Genomic DNA, 15,488 nt, shown 5'->3' on the forward strand with positions numbered 1-15,488 from the left:
AAATAACTGGTGACCATTCAGAACTTTACTAACAAAGCCCTGAACATGACTTGTATGGAAGGCACTAGTTCATCACTCTGGTTACCTCATTGCTCATGATTTGTTTTGTTTTTTTAAATCGTTAACAAGCGCTTTACAAAGGGGCCTTAAATAACTCGTCACAACCCCAACTGGCGACAATTCAGATCCCAACTCACGTTCGCTAACTTTTCTAGCAAAGCCCTGTGTGAAACGCACTAGTTAGCCCCTCCGCAGTTAGAGCTACCTCGAGTAACTGCGTTCTACGAGGCGGTGAAATATCGAGGACTATCTGAAGTCAGTTATCAAGAAATGAAGCGAATACTTGTGTTATAGACACCATTACAAGCGCAGGAATTGATAGAATGACACGATTGAATGATTTATGAAGACTATTATATGCCATCACTCAAACTTTTAGCTTTAAGAAGTTAACAATTTTTGACATTAATCCCTTACCTTGCCGCAATTTCCAACAGGTCCGGGCGAGAAACTGGGATGGAGAGGGGTTCCGCCTCCTCATTGCTGATTGGTGATAACTGTGCTCCCGTCTCTCACTATTGTCAGTCATTTGTTGTCACGAGAAGAGAGTAGCGGTGATAGGTCTAGGTCATCAGACTAGAGTGTAGTTTTGAGCATGGACTACGGTTTTAAAGTTAACGATTTCACTCGCTTGTTGACAGCCCCCCCCACATTTTTTTTTCTCCTCGGATCTACGTGATTCAGAAGAATGACCCATTTTGATTTCAAAACGGCGAAATTTCGCCGCAAGGTGGGAAGTTTGCATGCCTGTTTTAATGTCTGAACATTAATTCTACAGCGTGTTGATGATGACCAATAAACATCTGTGAAAGGAACTGGAGTGTCATATGCCATCAACACGCACGAGTACACGCATGCACAAATGTATGCACGTACGCGGCGATAAAACGCAGCTGTGAAAATTACCGCCTTCATTTTTATGTACAATGCAATAAAATGACATATTGCATATTGCCACAGGCTTAGTTACATACACATTTTAAGACCAAGATATGAAAATTCAATACTTTTTAAGGTATTATTTCCAAATTCATAAATTCAATGCTTTTAAGACTTTTTAAGACCCTGCGGGAACCCTGCTGTGACTTCCCCTAACTTGATTAAACAAGGCATGAGGAGACTGAGGGGAAATGTTACACCTAAAAAAACCTACAAGAAATGAGATAACGTGGCTTAGTTTTACAAAGCCAAATGGTATATGTAAAACTAACCAGAATATAAATGCATGATTACTTTGAATGAAAATGAATAAAGGGCCACTTAAAGCATACAAGTGAACATATAAACGTTAGTATATAACAGATGGATAATGGAAAAAAGTATGTTGTCAATTCTATTATTTTTGTTTAATTATCTCATGGTTTTTCTCCATTTTAATTCCATACAACTAAAAAATAAGGTAGACATAACTTTAAAAAATATATATATATAAATAATAAATAAATAAATAAATAAATAAATAAAAATACTTTTACTTCTATTCATTTCATTGAAAACTTGGTGAATGTTTTATTTTTCAAATCTTGGCACAATAGAAGAACAGAGGTTCCACTCTAAAATATATAAATCAACCGGATTCATAAATAAGGATGCAGAAGTTATTTTTGAAAAATACCTGCCAGGTTTTAACGCCCTAATAAATTCAAGATGCAATGAATTAAATTAGAAGGGGGATGACAAGCCCAGGCCATTTCTTTCGAGGGTTTTGTAGTCAGCTGATGCCTACGTTATGAACACTTGAATAAAGATGTTTTAACGAAAGCACATGTGTAGTGGGAAGGGCACTAGGGCCTTGGGGAAAACCTTGTGGCGGTAAGCGCCCCAGGGGAACAGTTAAAAAGAGAGCTACCAGCAAGGGGCGCTGACTTCCTTTCCTAAAGGCAAGCCTATGATCAGGAGCAATTCACCTCAGGTGCGTTAGCTCGGACGCCAAAGACTGCTGCGTGTGGCGTTCGGTGGATCTATGCTCACTAGACATAGCAGAAGGTAATATTATTTTATTTGAAATTGTTGTCACAGTCATTATTAACTTAATCTGGGCATTCAATTTTAGCATCCAGGCACCTGTTTGGCCTCATCAGTAAAGTGTGTGTCCTCGATTCTTCAAGGAGGTATTTAAGCAATGTATTTTAAGTTTGTGTACATGCCTTAATGTTTTCTGCTTAATCTAATAGGACCCTGGCATGTGTCACTGTTTTTTCCCCTTTCTAATTAGTATTTCAAGAGTTTATAGTTTTTATTTATTTATGAAGTTAATGGGATTGTGCAATTTGTGGGGCTGGCGTTTGCTGTGATTTTAACCAAAGTGGCTTGTAGTGTTGCCGTGTTTCCAGTGTTCTGTTAAGCAGGCTACTGATTATTAAAATGGTTTGTTTTTAAATTATACCAGCCCCACTAACTAGGATTTCTTGCACATGCACTTTCCCGTTTCTGTCTTTTGTTTCTTTTATTCAAAATAAATGCATTGTTTTGATCCAGTCCTAGCCTCTTGTTCAGTTTATTCGGAACATACCTGCATATATTAAATTATTGTGTCAGTGTGCCATTTTTGGCCACTACATAATTGGCGTTGTTGGCAGGACCTATTTGACCAGTTTGGTTCTGGTCTTTTGGAGTCCCCTGTTATTGCATCCAGCAAGGTGTGGAAGGAAACCTTGGTCAAGTGTCAGCTTGTGGAAGCCATAAACAGACAAGGTTATGTAGGAAAAGCCAAAATTCAGAGTAAAGCTGTTCGTGCCCGTGCTGGTTCCTTAACGTGGATCCGCATTTTTTGCCCTCTTGCTGCTAACATCAACCTGCAATCTGTTTTTCTTCAACCTCCAGTAACGGGAAATATTCCAGCAGGTGTGATGATATCATCGGCCCTTCTTGCTGTCCATCAAGGCGTCATTCACGTCCCTGTAGTAAACGTGGGGACAGAAGATGCCTGGCTGAAATCTCATACATATCTGGGCGAGTTGTATGTCGTCGACACCCCACAATCCAAAAGCTTCCATTTGGAGGAGACCGATGATGACCACGATGTGGCTGTGGTTCAAGAGGTGATCACCGTTACTCAACCTACCCTTGATCTGTCCAGTTTGTCATGGCCCAACCTCTCCCCTGTGCAAAATGAACAAGCAGTAAAGTTGTTGCAGAACCATAGTGCTGTTTTTAGCAGAGGAGAGGCCGATTTGGGATGTACTTCATTGGTGGAGCATGAAATTCCCTTGACAGATGAGGCTCCAGTGCGGCAGCGTTACCGTCGGCTTCCACCCTCTCAATATGACCAGGTGAAAACTCACATTCAGGAGCTCCTGGACAGAGGTATTGTGCGTCAAAGTTGCAGCCCATACTCTTCGCCAATTGTCGTGGTCTTTAAAAAAACCGGAGAGATTAGACTGTGTGTCGACTACAGATTGCTTAATGCGAAGACGAGGAAAGACGCATACCCTTTGCCGCGGATTGAAGAATCTCTAGATGCGCTCACCGGTGCCCAGTGGTTTTCCACCTTGGACCTGGCAAGTGGGTACAATCAAGTACCAGTGGCAGAGAAAGACAAGGCAAAGACTGCATTTTGCACTCCATTTGGGCTTTTTGAGTTCAACCGTATGCCTTTTGGTTTATGCAATGCTCCTAGCACCTTTCAGAGGCTGATGGAACGCATTTTTGGTGGCCAGAGCTTCCAGTCACTTTTGCTGTACTTGGATGACATTGTAATTTTTTCCTCAACTTTTGACCAGCACTTACAGCGATTGGGTCTGGTATTGACACGTCTGGCAGAGAACAACCTGAAATTAAAGCTTCAGAAATGTCATTTCTTCCAGCCAGAAGTTCGCTATTTGGGTCACATAATTTCAGCTTCCGGTGTCGCCACTGACCCTTCTAAAATCAGCGCAGTGGCCGAATGGGCTCAACCATTGACATGTAAAGACCTCCAGTCTTTTTTAGGGTTTGCGTCCTACTATCGGCGGTTTGTGGAAAGTTTTGCAAAGCATGCTGCACCCCTCCACAGACTCGTGGCTGAAATGGAAGGCACCAAGAAGAAAGGGAAGTCGTATGGCCAAGGCATCGGTGATCGCTGGAGCAGTGAGTGTGACAAGGCATTCCAGACACTAAAAAAACTTCTTGTGAGCGCACCAGTGTTGGCATATGCTGATTTTTCCAAACCCTTTGTCCTTGAGATTGATGCCAGCTATATGGGATTAGGAGCAGTTTTGTCTCAAGACCAGGATGGAAAAAAACGACCAATTGCATTTGCGAGTAGGGGCCTGAGACCCACAGAAAAGAACATGTCCAATTACAGTTCAAGGAAGCTGGAATTTCTGGCATTGAAATGGGCAGTCACACAAAAGTTTAGAGAATAATTGTTGGGCACTAAATTTGTCGTGTTCACAGATAACAACCCCCTGAGCTATCTGCAATCAGCCAAGCTTGGAGCAGTGGAGCAGCGGTGGGCATCAGAGCTGGCAGTATTCAACTTTGAAATCAAGTACCGACCAGGACCAAGTAACCGCAATGCTGATGCTTTATCACGACAACAACACCCCTCAGGTCAGTCTTCCCTTTTTAGCGGCATGAAGGTGCCCGATGAAGTTCGACAAGAGACTCTAAGCTTGCCTGCAGTTCCCCATGTTGTGACCTGTGAAGCCATTGGGGCATTTCCATCCCGCCCCAAGGCCGATCTGCTGGCACTTCAGGCTGCCGATCCAGTAATTGGGCCCTTCCTGCAATTCTGGAAAAGAGGAAGTCCCCCATCCAAAGCAGAGCTGACCAAGGTTGGGCAAGCGGTGAGAAAACTGGCGCAGCAATGGAACAGGATTAAAGCAAAGGAGGACATTCTGTATCGCCAAGTTCAGACTCCAGGAGAGGGACAAGTTGTTCTTCAGCTCTTGTTGCCGCAATGCTTGCAACCTGAAGTGCTTAAAGGCCTCCATGACGACCACGGCCATCAAGGCATTGAACGCACTACAAGCCTTGTCCGACAGAGATGTTTTTGGCCTTTTATGGGGCGGGACATCGAAAAATACTGCAAAGAATGTAACCGTTGCATGCTGGCCAAAGCAGTACAACCAAAGGTCCGCACATTCAGAGGAGGACTGACGGCATCAAAACCATTAGAAGTCATTGCTATGGACTTTACTCTTTTAGAAAAGGCTAGTGATGGACGAGAAAATGTACTGGTGGTCACCGATGTCTTTTCAAAGTTTGCCCAAGCATATCCAACACCCGATCAGCGTGCAAGTACAGTGGCCAAAGTGCTCACAGAAAGATGGTTCTATGTCTACGGTGTCCCAAAACGCATTCACAGTGATCAAGGAAAGAGTTTTGAAGGAGATCTGTTAAAAAGGCTTTGTCACCTGTATGGGATTGAAAAAAGTAGAACCACGCCATACCATCCAGAGGGTAATGGACAATGCGAGAGATTTAATCGAACTTTGCATGATTTACTGCGCACCCTCCCTCCAGAGAAAAAAAGAACTTGGCCAAAACATTTACCCCAAGTGCTTTTTGCCTATAACACAACAGAACATCAGTCAACTGGATATTCGCCTTATGAACTCATGTTTGGACAAAAGGCCCAACTACCAGTGGATTTTTTGCTGGGAACATCACAAGAAGACTCAATGCCCAGGTCAGTACAAGAATGGATGGATGTGCACCAAACTAACTTGAGTTCAATCTACTCTCATGTGACCGAACAGCTCCAGCAAGCAGCAGAACGAAGAAATCGAAATTATCATCCGACGGAAAACACCATCCTCGCTCCTGGTACTCTGGTATACAAGAAAAGTCACCCCATTGGACGCAATAAAATCCAGGATGTGTGGGACCCAGTCGTGTATGAGGTACTGAAAAACTTGGACAAAGAAGGACGCGTTTATAAAATTCGACCTAAGGATGACTTTGGACCAGAAAAGAACCTTCATCGGTCAGAGCTCAGAGTGCTGCCTACAACTAATATATCGCCAAGTATCCAAAATCCACAGTTACCTGATCATGGCTTGGTTGATGATCAACCCTACCAGCTGACCCTAAACCACGAAGAAGACAGCGATTCAGAAGATTGTATATTTTTGATTGCACCAGAGTGCCAGAATGGCAAAGCACCACCCCACATTTCTTCTGAGCCGAAGCAGGAAAGGCAGAGACTGGGGGCCCATCGTCAGGGCAGTCAATCGCACGAGTTAGATGAGGGACTGGGTCAGGCTGGGTCCAGGGCGGCATTCGTAGAACCAGATCAATCACATTCACGGCCCAAAAGAAGTACAGCAGGGCAGCATAGTAATCCCTTCAATCTCCCAAAATCGGTAAACGAAACATCGGCTACCGTAGAGTCTCATCTACAGGGGCTACATGCAGCCAATCATTTAAGCGTCCAGTCAATGTTTAGACCTTGGCTGTAATGGGTCACTGGGACAGTGACCTTTTAAAATGAGGGCGAATGTAGTGGGAAGGGCACTAGGGCCTTGGGGAAAACCTTGTGGCGGTAAGCGCCCCAGGGGAACAGTTAAAAAGAGAGCTACCAGCAAGGGGCGCTGACTCACTTTCCTAAAGGCAAGCCTATGATCAGGAGCAATTCACCTCAGGTGCGTTAGCTCGGACGCCAAAGACTGCTGCGTGTGGCGTTCGGTGGATCTATGCTCACTAGACATAGCAGAAGGTAATATTATTTTATTTGAAATTGTTGTCACAGTCATTATTAACTTAATCTGGGCATTCAATTTTAGCATCCAGGCACCTGTTTGGCCTCATCAGTAAAGTGTGTGTCCTCGATTCTTCAAGGAGGTATTTAAGCAATGTATTTTAAGTTTGTGTACATGCCTTAATGTTTTCTGCTTAATCTAATAGGACCCTGGCATGTGTCACTGTTTTTTCCCCTTTCTAATTAGTATTTCAAGAGTTTATAGTTTTTATTTATTTATGAAGTTAATGGGATTGTGCAATTTGTGGGGCTGGCGTTTGCTGTGATTTTAACCAAAGTGGCTTGTAGTGTTGCCGTGTTTCCAGTGTTCTGTTAAGCAGGCTACTGATTATTAAAATGGTTTGTTTTTAAATTATACCAGCCCCACTAACTAGGATTTCTTGCACATGCACTTTCCCGTTTCTGTCTTTTGTTTCTTTTATTCAAAATAAATGCATTGTTTTGATCCAGTCCTAGCCTCTTGTTCAGTTTATTCGGAACATACCTGCATATATTAAATTATTGTGTCAGTGTGCCATTTTTGGCCACTACACATGTAAAGGAATAAGCATTAAAAAAAAATTACAAAAATATCTTGTCTCCATTGATATGGCAGCACAATGTTCACTGAGCTAGAAAGCATTATGCTTTTATGTTTCTGTGCTTCTTACAACCAAGACTTACTGAGTAGTGCCCCTCCGTAAAGGCGAACGGAGAGGCTGGTTGTAGACAGTTCCTCTTCAAAAACAACCTCATATAGATGGTTGGGAAAAACCAAGGCCTGTGTAGGAAAAGGACATCACAAACATCACTATTACAACACACAAACGTTGTAGACCCCACCCCCCAACCCACGATGCTCCTAAATGGAGCTTTCAAAATACATCCACTGTGTCCCATTTGTGGGCTAGACACTCTATGAACTCATGAACACTGAATATATTGAACATGGAGGCAAGAAGGCAGACAAAAACAGAACTGTTTCTCAAAACTGACATTTCATTCAGTATGTATTTGCAAATTACACAATGACTGAAAGACACCATTTGAGCAGTATTTAGACAAGAGGTAGCCAACTCCGGTTCTCGAGGGCCCCTATCTAGCTTGTTTTCCATGTCTCCCTCCTTTAAAACACCTAAATCAAATGATCAGCTCATCAGTAAGCTCTGCAGGAGCCTGATAACGATCCTGATTATTTGAGTCAGGTGTGTTGGAGGAGGGAGACATGGAAAACAAGCTGGATAGGGGCCCTTGAGGACCGGAGTTGTATCTGCAGCACCTACCATTATGGCAATGACCGTGAAGCCCACCGCCGATGTTAGCAACCACATCCTAAAAAAGGAGACATAATTTAACTAAATAGCTTTACTTGGAGTGAAGCAGTATGGGCTGTGTTACCAGTTGCGCTTGGCAACCAGGGAGCTGAAATCTCACCTCAGCCCGATTGGCTCACGAACTGCAAACTTCATCTCGTTTCCCAGCATCTGACTGATCTAGAAATTGACACATAAGAGGAAAAAAGTAAGTTATGACATTGGACAAGGAGTCATTATTATTAAAATGACATCAATAGACATGTTTACAAAACAACAGGCCGAATTAAGAGTCTGACTGAGAGAAAGTGCTTTTATGGTGTTAATTACAGATTTTTAATGTATTCAGCTCCTTAGTCAGACCCTAAAACCAGTTGGGGTGAAGTGTGCCTTTCACACGACTAAGCTAGTACAGTGTAATTGGGGGGCAGGGGGGTTGCATTTCAAGAGAACTGGCTAAAAATACTACAAAGTCGTAAATAGAAAAGCAAAAGCATGGATTCTGTGCTTGAAACGACCCCTCAGCAACTAATAATGAGCATTACCCTTGACTGGCTGTGAATGCAAACTATTTTGCCTAAAGGGTTGAAATTCCCAAACTCCAAACAGTTACCGTTTCGTGGTCAGATGAGCATCACTGCAAAAAAAAACACTTGAGCATGAAACCCAGTAAGGCAATTAAGATAAAATCAGTTTCCAAATAACAGTGCGTACAAAAAAATTGCTATCAATCACAAAGTTGTTTTTCTGCTCGGCAAAGCAGTTTACCAAAGGGATACGATTAGGCATGTGCCGGTTACCGGTTTCAAGGTTTACCGTGGTTTGAAAATGTCACAGTTCGCTATTTTTCATGTCCCAAAAATGCAGCCAGAAGTGGCTTGGAGCGGCAGCGTTCACCCCTACCCCTCCGGTTGTTCCTGTGTCTGTCAGTGGCACTATTCTGTGATTTCTGTCTGCTGTAGACTAGAGTTGACACAGTGGCTGAAAATGGCGAAACTTCACTTGAGCTTTTACCCCCCTCAAAAAAAACAACCAAGTCGTACTTCGGCTACTGAAAAGAAACCGACGGCCGCAGCTTAGAGGAGGAAGGACAGCGGATGTGCAAGACATGCTTGCGGAGGGTGGTTGCAAGGGGGGGGGGGGGCACCTCTCAAACAGGATTTCACATTTACGTGACCATAATCCCTCACTTTACACAAAATTTAAGTAAACGCTGTCATGAACGTTTCCCACCAGCTACGAGAGTTTAGCGTGTTTACTGTGTCTAGCAATGGTAAAACAAATACTATAACATAAGCTTGTTAACAAGGCAGATAATGTGACTAGTTATCATGCCAAGATGGCTAACTCGTTTCCTCTCACCTCACCGCTCCAAACCTAACCCAGAAAAGGTGAGGAGCTTGGGTTGCTCGAGGACTGTGGTTTGATTCTCATTTTGCAAACTACACTGCTCTGGATTTTGATAGTTCATATTCATAAGATATTTCTGAAGTAGTGATGTCAAATTTATCGCGGTAACGGGCGATAATTATTTCTTTAATTAATCATGTTAAAATATTTGACGCATTTAACTCATGTGCGGAATGACCCGCTCATGCATTGCCTCAAACAGATTACAATGACGCCGTTTTTTTGCACATTAAGAGCTGAGAGGCAGAGAATGGCGAGTGGACGCAGGCGTTCATTGGAGCGCGCCGTTTATTGGCATTAGCTTCGCCAACTACTTCACAACAAACATAAATATCATTTAAGGAAAGCACAACAAAAATAATATTCCTATCTCTTAAAAAAAAGAATGTTCACAAAAATTCAATCCCTTCAATCTGTATTAATGAGGCCCTATTCTCACACAGTTAAACAACAATGCCGAGAACTAGCATTCCCAATCAAAATAGCTATGCAAAATACACATAAAACTTACTCAGACTTTGGTCAAACTATTCAAACATTTCGTTTAGCTCAACAAATACACTGGATGGCAATATTTAGTCACAATATACAATCTATCAGAGGTCTCGTACGTTGTGAAGCCAGCACTCAAATGAACTTGAATCGCAATAGACCCAGTCTATTAAAAAAAAAAAAAAGGGGAGCTACGGTGTCACACTCATTGGCTTGATTTCTAAGTGATTTAAACTCGCCTTGTGGTGTATTTCAATCACTATTAAAGACACAGTGGAAGTACGGCAGGTCACCGCTCGGCAACGTCAACAATGGTGAGCTACTAGTTTATTTTTTGATTGAAAATTTTACAAATTTTATTAAAACGAAAACATCAACTCATTTGCTCCAAAAAACGTATAAATACGTTCTATTTTTTTATTGTTTCGGTGTCCCAAAGACGTATTTATTATATTTATATATATTATTATTTATATATATATTATTTATATATTTATATATATTATATTTATCTATTATAATTGGGTTTTGATTGAACTGAGCTCCAAAGCACAAAGCTGAAAATTCATTTTAAAGCAATAAAACTGGCCACTGGAGGGCAGTAGCGCATTTGGTAAGACCCGCAACCCGATTCAACGGCCGGGCCGTAGGCCGGGGCGCCGGCGGAAGGATACCAGGCGGCGGCCGACCGAGCAGAACAACCAAGGCGACGCCCAGGATGCCAGGCGCTAGACGACTGCGCAGAATGACCGGGAACACCAGTGCAGCGGACGACGTCGTTGGGTCCGTGCTGCTCGCCAAGCAGAGCCCACAGAGACTCAAAAAAAATCTATCTTTATCAGACGGCTGCGATGAGGGAAAAGTTTACCCGGCTGTCGCTGCCACAACAGCGTCATCTCTCCGTTATGTGTAAATAAATTGTAACTTTGCTATTAAAAGCTCTATTTGTCTTGTTGTTTATGTTATTCTGTAAAAGGAAAACATTATTCAGAGGTTTGGGATGTAACTAAAGCAAAAAATAGCTGTGTTAAAGTCAAAGTTATGTTTGAAATGTATGCTTTCACAAAAAGTTCGATTTCTTATTTTTTCATCAGAAATTGGAAAATTGCTCAAACTAAGCCATTTTCTAATGCTGATTTCTAAAGAATGGAAAAAGATATGAACTAACTTTTTTTCCTTCTGAAAGAAGAGAGTAATCTTTCTTTTGGTGGGTTCCATGTTTATATAGCAATAGAACAATTTTCTGTGGGCTTTGCAAAATCAGTCAAAATCCAGTAAAACAGCCGGGAGCGAAGGGGGTTGCACCAGTGAAAATGGCAGGGAGTGAATAAGTTAAGAGGGGTTTTATTATAAAATTACTATACTTTGTCCTAAAATTGATCCTTTAAGAAATGCAAGTCTTTCTATCTGTAGATCCCTTTAACAGAAAGAATGTTAATAATGTTAATGCCATCTTGTGGATTTATTGTTATAATAAACAAATACAGTACTTATGTACAGTATGTTGAATGTACAGTGGGGCAAATAAGGATTTAGTCAACCACTAATTGTGCAAGTTCTCCCACTTGAAAATATTAGAGAGGCCTGTATTTGTCAACATGGGTGAACCTCAACCATGAGAGACAGAATGTGGAAAAAAAAAAATCACATTGTTTGATTTTTAAATAATTTATTTGCAAATCATGGTGGAAAATAAGTATTTGGTCAATACCAAAAGTTCATCTCAATACTTTGTTAAGTACCCTTTGTTGGCAATAACGGAGGCCAAACGTTTTATGTAACTCTTCACAAGCTTTTCACACACTGTTGCTGGTATTTTGGCCCATTCCTCCATGCAGATCTCCTCTAGAGCAGTGATGTTTTGGGGCTGTCGTTGGGGAACACGGACTTTCAACTCCCTCCTCACCCCGTGGCGTCAAAATGATCGGGACCACACGAGGGGACCTAGTGAATGACCTACAGAGAGCTGGGACCACAGTAACAAAGGCTACTATCAGTAACACAATGCGCCACCAGGGACTCAAATCCTGCACTGCCAGACGTGTCCCCCTGCTGAAGAAAGTATACGTCCAGGCCTGTCTGCGGTTCGCTAGAGAGCATTTGGATGATCCAGAAGAGGACTGGGAGAATGTGTTATGGTCAGATGAAACCAAAATAGAACTTTTTGGTAGAAACACAGGTTCTCGTGTTTGGACGAAAAAGAATACTGAATTGCACGATACCCACTGTGAAGCATGGGGGTGGAAACATCATGCTTTGGGGCTGTTTTTCTGCAAATGGACCAGGACGACTGATCTGTGTAAAGGAAAGAATGAATGGGGCCATGTATCGAGAGATTTTGAGTGAAAATCTCCTTCCATCAGCAAGGGCATTGAAGATGAGACGTGACTGGGTCTTTCAGGTGGCAATGATCCCCAACACACAGCCAGGGCAACAAAGGAGTGGCTTCGTAAGAAGCATTTCAAGGTCCTGGAGTGGCCTAGCCAGTCTCCAGGTCTCAACCCCATAGAAAATCTGCGGAGGGAGTTGAAAGTCCATGTTGCCTAACAACAGCCCCAAAACATCACTTTACGTTACAGGAGCACTTCCCTCCTTTGTTTACAAAGCCACAAGGGTTTAGTTGTTTCCCATCTCAAGCAAGCCATGGCAAGGAAATACAGTAACTTCAACATTTCACTTTGTCAATACACACGATTAAAATTCAAAACCAGGGTGAGTGTCTGATTTAAAGAAGGAATTGAAATGACTTTATTTACAAAAACTTGCAATGGCTTAGTTAATTAGCACAAATTGTCAAACATTAACAATGCCTCCTCCTTTTTTCATCATTCTACTACAATTTTAAAATGACCAGCTTCTCAAATCACTCCTTAGGAAACAACACACAGTCCATATGTGCTAAGCCTGAACGATATATCGTTTAAACATCGCCATCGCGATGTGTGCGTACGCGATAGTCCCATCGCAAGCACATCCGATAGTTTTTATTTTTTTTAATCCACATACGCCTTGCTTTTCTGCTCTGCGCACAGCCTCACAGCCCTTTGTTTCTCTCAATCCCTGCAGCACTTGCTTCTTCAAGTTAACGATGCTCGTTGTCTTTGATCTTGCCAAAGAACCGGACTTCAAAGCGGAGCAATGTGTCAATCATCGTTTAACTTGTTAAACAGTTTCTGCAAGGAAGCCGCGCTGGAATGAATGTGTGTGTGTGTGGAGACGTTTGTGCATGACGAGTTTGAAATTTCTACGTGTCACTCCAAGAGTCACAGTTAAGGTAGATAAACAGAAGCATTTAATAAAGCTAAGCATGTTTCTACTACAGTACTTTATCCTTGTTCAAAAATGATTTGGTTGGACAGTTATGTTTAAAACTGATAATAATTATGACATTTGAAGTGCTCAAAAATCATTTATTTATATACATTTTTAAATCACTTTGGGGGAAAAAAGTGAGAAAAGACATGTCTTATATGTATCTCTTTCCAATGCTAAATCTGAATAAATACATTGAGCACAAAAAACACTTTGCGGTTTTTCACTTATCGCGGTGGGTTCTGGCCCCCATTAACCGCAAAAAACGAGGGATCACTGTACACTGTTGTGATGGTGAGTCATCCAAAGTCTTTCCAAACAGCTATTCAAGTCATCTTGTGAAAATTTCTTTAAAAAAAAAGGAATATATTATATATATATACTCCTTTTTTTTCCCTTCTTCTTTTTTTAATATCCCAATATATCGCAAACCCCCCAAAAAATCGCAACAATAGTTTTTTCCAATATTGTTCAGGCCTAATATGTGCCATACACTGTACATGTGAAAGCCTTATCTACGGTGGCCGAGAGGTGTCAGGTGAAATGTAAAGTCCAAACACTTGGCAAATAGAAAAAGCCCAAACCCCAATTGCAAACGCTTTGCAAAAGAAAAAAAGCACGAATGCAAACTGCCACAACACGATCCCCAATTCCCAAAGCGCGACCGCAAATTGGCAAAAGCACGGACCCCAGTTGCCACAACACAGCAGCAAATGGCTTGCAGCACGAATGCAAATTGCCACAACACAATCCCCAATTCCTAAAGCGCAATTGCAAGTTGGCAAAAGCACAAACGCCAATTGCCACAACACGACAGCAAATGGCACTCAGCACGACCGCAAAAGGCTCGCAAGACGATTGCAAAAACGATGATCCAGAAGTTAAAAAATAAATAAATAAAAAAGATGTCACTTTGTATATTGTTATATATGCTTTGTGACCATCTATACGGGCCTCCGTCAAGTTGCCCCCCCCCCCCCCCCATCAGACGCAAATTTATATAAAAATGATGTTAATCGTTTGTGCTGCAACGGTTTTCTAGATACATTATTATGCTTTTATTGAGATATTAATTTCGAGTGGGGACGTCACTCGTAGCTTTTTCTTAGCTAAACGCCCGCAGCTAATGGAGCGTACCAACTCTCTCAATAACAGAGGGGTGTCCTAACAACTAGCACGAACAGAGCACAAAAAAAATTCGGGTCCATTTTGCGGTTTAATTGGGGGGCTTGAGATATTAATTTCGAGTGATGACATCCCTCTAAGCCCCTCATTTACTGCAAAATGGTTCCGAATTGGCGCCATTCGTTTGTGCTAGTTGTTAGGACACCCTTCTGTTATTGAGAGAGTTGGTACGCGTCATTAGAATAACATAACATAATAATAAACTCTGCCGTTCTTTTCGAGTGAGTCGTGCTGAGCAGCTTCTGGGACACGTCTAACACGCGGCTGCACTACGACTGGTGTGCATTGGCTGATTGACTTTAACGCCCGCGTTTCACTGCATTCTCACGGCGGCCACGTTGTCGCGCCGTTGACGTTTGGTCGCCGTTGGTCCTCATTATAGTAGAGAAGACTGAGTAAATATAATCTACACAAAGAAACTATAACCCGATCGACTCACAGCCTCGAAAAGTAAGGGTTACATTACGTCAGAAACTCGTTTCGGTACGCCACCGTTCCGAACCGAGCACCACGTACCAAACGGTTCAATACAAATACGTGTACCGTTACACCCTTAATATACATACAAGCAATGAATCAATTAGAATATTTCTGAAAGGGGATTTGCAGGCCGTGTGTAAAGGCTGGTTTATTCCTGACATGTTGAGCGGTCGAGCGGAAACGAGACGCTCGGAGTCCATTCGGCACACGTTTTTCAGAATGTATACCGGTACTCTGTGCTGCTCAGCTCACCTCTGTTCGGCATGCCTCCATGGTGAAACCAAAATTAGCCCTGACGACAGGGGGCAGCAAAGTTTGTCTACGGCAGTGTTTCCCACCAATGAACGAGACTGTGGCGGGCCGCCACAGTCTCGTTTGCCCCCCCCCCCCCCCCGCCGAAAAAAAAAAAAGATAATAATCAGATGCGTCAGTCAGCCAATTACACAGCTGTAGCCCACTCCACTCTACTACCCGCGCGAGCCTTTTGGCGAAATTCGCCGTTTTGAAGTCAAAAAGGGCGACCTACGTGAATTGCGTAGATCCGAGGAGAAATTCTTTTTTGGGGGGGGGGG

The 15,488-nt window shown here is 42.5% G+C and overlaps 1 protein-coding gene and 1 long non-coding RNA gene across 6 annotated transcripts in view; one reads left to right on the top strand and one right to left on the bottom strand.

The window, feature by feature from the left end:
• Positions 1-15,488, bottom strand: part of LOC130916179 (tumor protein p53-inducible protein 11) — an 86,298-nt gene that overhangs the window by 17,042 nt on the left and 53,768 nt on the right. For all 5 annotated transcript variants that reach the window (XM_057836684.1, XM_057836681.1, XM_057836685.1 and 2 more), the window contains 3 exons: positions 8,159-8,217; positions 8,008-8,056; positions 7,409-7,505 (listed from right to left, as the gene is read on the bottom strand). In XM_057836684.1, the coding sequence (XP_057692667.1) occupies positions 7,409-7,505; positions 8,008-8,056; positions 8,159-8,217 (205 nt within the window). The remainder of the gene's footprint in view (positions 1-7,408; positions 7,506-8,007; positions 8,057-8,158; positions 8,218-15,488) is intronic.
• Positions 1,934-2,570, top strand: LOC130916180 (uncharacterized). The gene is made up of 3 exons (XR_009063237.1): positions 1,934-2,046; positions 2,114-2,171; positions 2,235-2,570. It is a non-coding gene; the product is annotated as an uncharacterized LOC130916180 (long non-coding RNA).

The sequence above is a fragment of the Corythoichthys intestinalis genome, chromosome 5, assembly GCF_030265065.1.
Source record: "Corythoichthys intestinalis isolate RoL2023-P3 chromosome 5, ASM3026506v1, whole genome shotgun sequence".
NCBI classification, from domain to species: domain Eukaryota; kingdom Metazoa; phylum Chordata; class Actinopteri; order Syngnathiformes; family Syngnathidae; genus Corythoichthys; species Corythoichthys intestinalis.